General features: G+C 50.2%; 1 protein-coding gene across 1 annotated transcript in view; it reads right to left on the reverse strand.

Moving 5' to 3' along the window:
• Nucleotides 1-2500, reverse strand: part of ralgapa1 (Ral GTPase activating protein catalytic subunit alpha 1) — a gene marked incomplete at its 5' end in the record, with an annotated part of 173748 nt that overhangs the window by 100228 nt on the left and 71020 nt on the right. Inside the window, 1 exon segment of the mRNA XM_084308555.1 lies at nt 1112-1240. Coding sequence (XP_084164681.1) covers nt 1112-1240 — 129 coding nt within the window.

The following is a 2500-nucleotide window of genomic DNA, read 5'->3' on the forward strand; positions in this document are numbered from 1 at the left end:
TGCAAGGGAGGGTGTAGACTACCACATGCTGCCCTGCTGTGGGTCTGGGGAGGGGAGGGTGTAGACTCCACATGCTGCCCTACTGTCCGGTCTGGGGAGGGTGGGTGTAGACTACCACATGCTGCCCTGCTGTCGGTCTGGGGAGGGTGGGTGTAGACTACCACATGCTGCCCTACTGTCGGTCTGGGGAGGGTGGGTGTAGACTACCACATGCTGCCCTGCTGTCGGTCTGGGGAGGGTGGGTGTAGACTACCACATGCTGCCCTACTGTCGGTCTGGGGAGGGAGGGTGTAGACTACCACATGCTGCCCTACTGTCGGTCTGGGGAGGGAGGGTGTAGACTACCACATGCTGCCCTACTGTCGGTCTGGGGAGGGAGGGTGTAGACCACCACATGCTGCCCTACTGTCGGTCTGGGGAGGGTGGGTGTAGACCACCACATGCTGCCCTACTGTCGGTCTGGGGAGGGTGGGTGTAGACTACCACATGCTGCCCTACTGTCGGTCTGGGGAGGGTGTAGACTACCACATGCTGCCCTACTGTCGGTCTGGGGAGGGTGGGTGTAGACCACCACATGCTGCCCTACTGTCGGTCTGGGGAGGGTGGTGTAGACTACCACATGCTGCCCTACTGTCGGTCTGGGGAGGGAGGGTGTAGACTACCACATGCTGCCCTACTGTCGGTCTGGGGAGGGTGTAGACTACCACATGCTGCCCTACTGTGGGTCTGGGGAGGGTGGGTGTAGACCACCACATGCTGCCCTACTGTCGGTATGCTGCCCTTTTTACCGATATCCGATATTGTCCAACTCTCAACCGATACCGATATATGCAGGGTTCCCCCCCCCAAATAAAACAGAATAATTTCAGGTAATTAACATTACATATTTCTTGTCGTGGAATTAACACAACATTATGCATACTTTTGACAATAAATAAAATAAGAATTTGTTCTTACTTGCCTGCCTGGGTAAATAAAGGTTAAATAAATGTAAAAAAATAAAAATAAAAATAATTTAAACCGATACCGATCATTTCCGATATAAAATTTTAATGCCGATATCGGACGATAATATCGGACATCCCTACTTTTAACCCTTTGTATGCATTACATTGAGTGAGGAGCAGGCGGTGACTCTGGCAGCAGCGATGATGAAGTCCAGGATCAGCATGGTGCCTCCTGGTAGCCCTATACTGAAGAACCGGGGACTGCAGTGTTTAATGATGGTGTTCACTATGTCCTGGAGAGAGAGGGGGGGGGGGGGGGGGGGGGAGAGGGGGGGGAGGGAGGAGAGAGGGGGGGAGAGGGGGGGAGGGAGGAGAGGGAGGGGGGAGAGAGGGAGGAGAGGGGGGAGGAGAGGGAGAGGGGGGAGGGGGGGAGGAGAGAGAGAGAGAGAGAGGGGGGGGGAGAGGGGGGGGAGGGAGAGGGGGGGAGAGAGGGGGGGAGAGAGAGAGGGAGGGAGGGAGAGAGAGAGGGAGAGAGGGAGAGAGGGGGAGAGAGAGAGAGAGGGGGGAGGGGGAGGGAGAGAGGGGGGAGGGAGGGAGAGAGAGAGGGAGAGAGAGAGAGAGAGAGAGAGAGAGAGAGAGAGAGAGAGAGAGAGAGAGAGGGAGAAGGGAGAAGGGAGAGAGAGAGAGGGGGAGGGAGAGAGAGAGAGAGAGAGAGAGAGGGGGGGGGGGAGAGGGAGAGAGAAAGAGAGGAAGAGATTCAATTGTTGTATTAGAAAGATTTCAGAAGAGAAGTCTACCAACATCTTAACACATTCTGTGCCACGCCTCTTCCGGGAAGAGCATAGCCTCATGCCACCCATTAAACCAATGTAGTCCGTCACCTTGTTTGTAGAGCTAAATCTATATTCTATATTATAGCTATGGATTCAATACTATACTCTATAGTCATTTGACACTGGGTTTCTTCCGGTCAAGATGCAAAAAAGAAAAAAAATGTCCATCCATACGTTCCCGTGTTATACTGTGGTGAATATAAGTATGGTTTTAGAGCGGTCTAGCGTATAATTCATGAAATGCTGAGTTATAGCCCGACACGTCGATTACATTGTAGACGCTAGCGTTTCTTGCCTGAACCCGCTATTGTTCCGGATTCAAATCTACAATATATGCATTATGTTCCATCATGAATGCATGAAGGGGGGGGTCGTTTCTGGTTATTTGATCGTCAGTAACGGCATTCGCATTGAACACTAAAAACTAGGGATGCTCGATATTGGCTTTTTTACCGATACCGAATATACCGATATTGTCCAACTCTTAATTTCCGATAACGATATCAACCGATATCAACCGATATATGCAGGGTTCCCCCCCCAAAAAATGGAATAATTTCAGGTAATTACCGGTAACATTACATATCTCTTGTTGTGGAATTAACACAACATTATGCATACTTTTGACAATAAATAAAATCAGAATTTGTTCTTACTTGCTTGCCTGGGTAAATAAAGGTTATAGAAATGTAAAAAAAGATTAAAAAATAAAAATAAAAA

This window comes from Notolepis coatsorum (genome assembly GCF_963971535.1).
Source record: "Notolepis coatsorum genome assembly, chromosome: 2".
In the NCBI taxonomy this organism is placed as follows: domain Eukaryota; kingdom Metazoa; phylum Chordata; class Actinopteri; order Aulopiformes; family Paralepididae; genus Notolepis; species Notolepis coatsorum.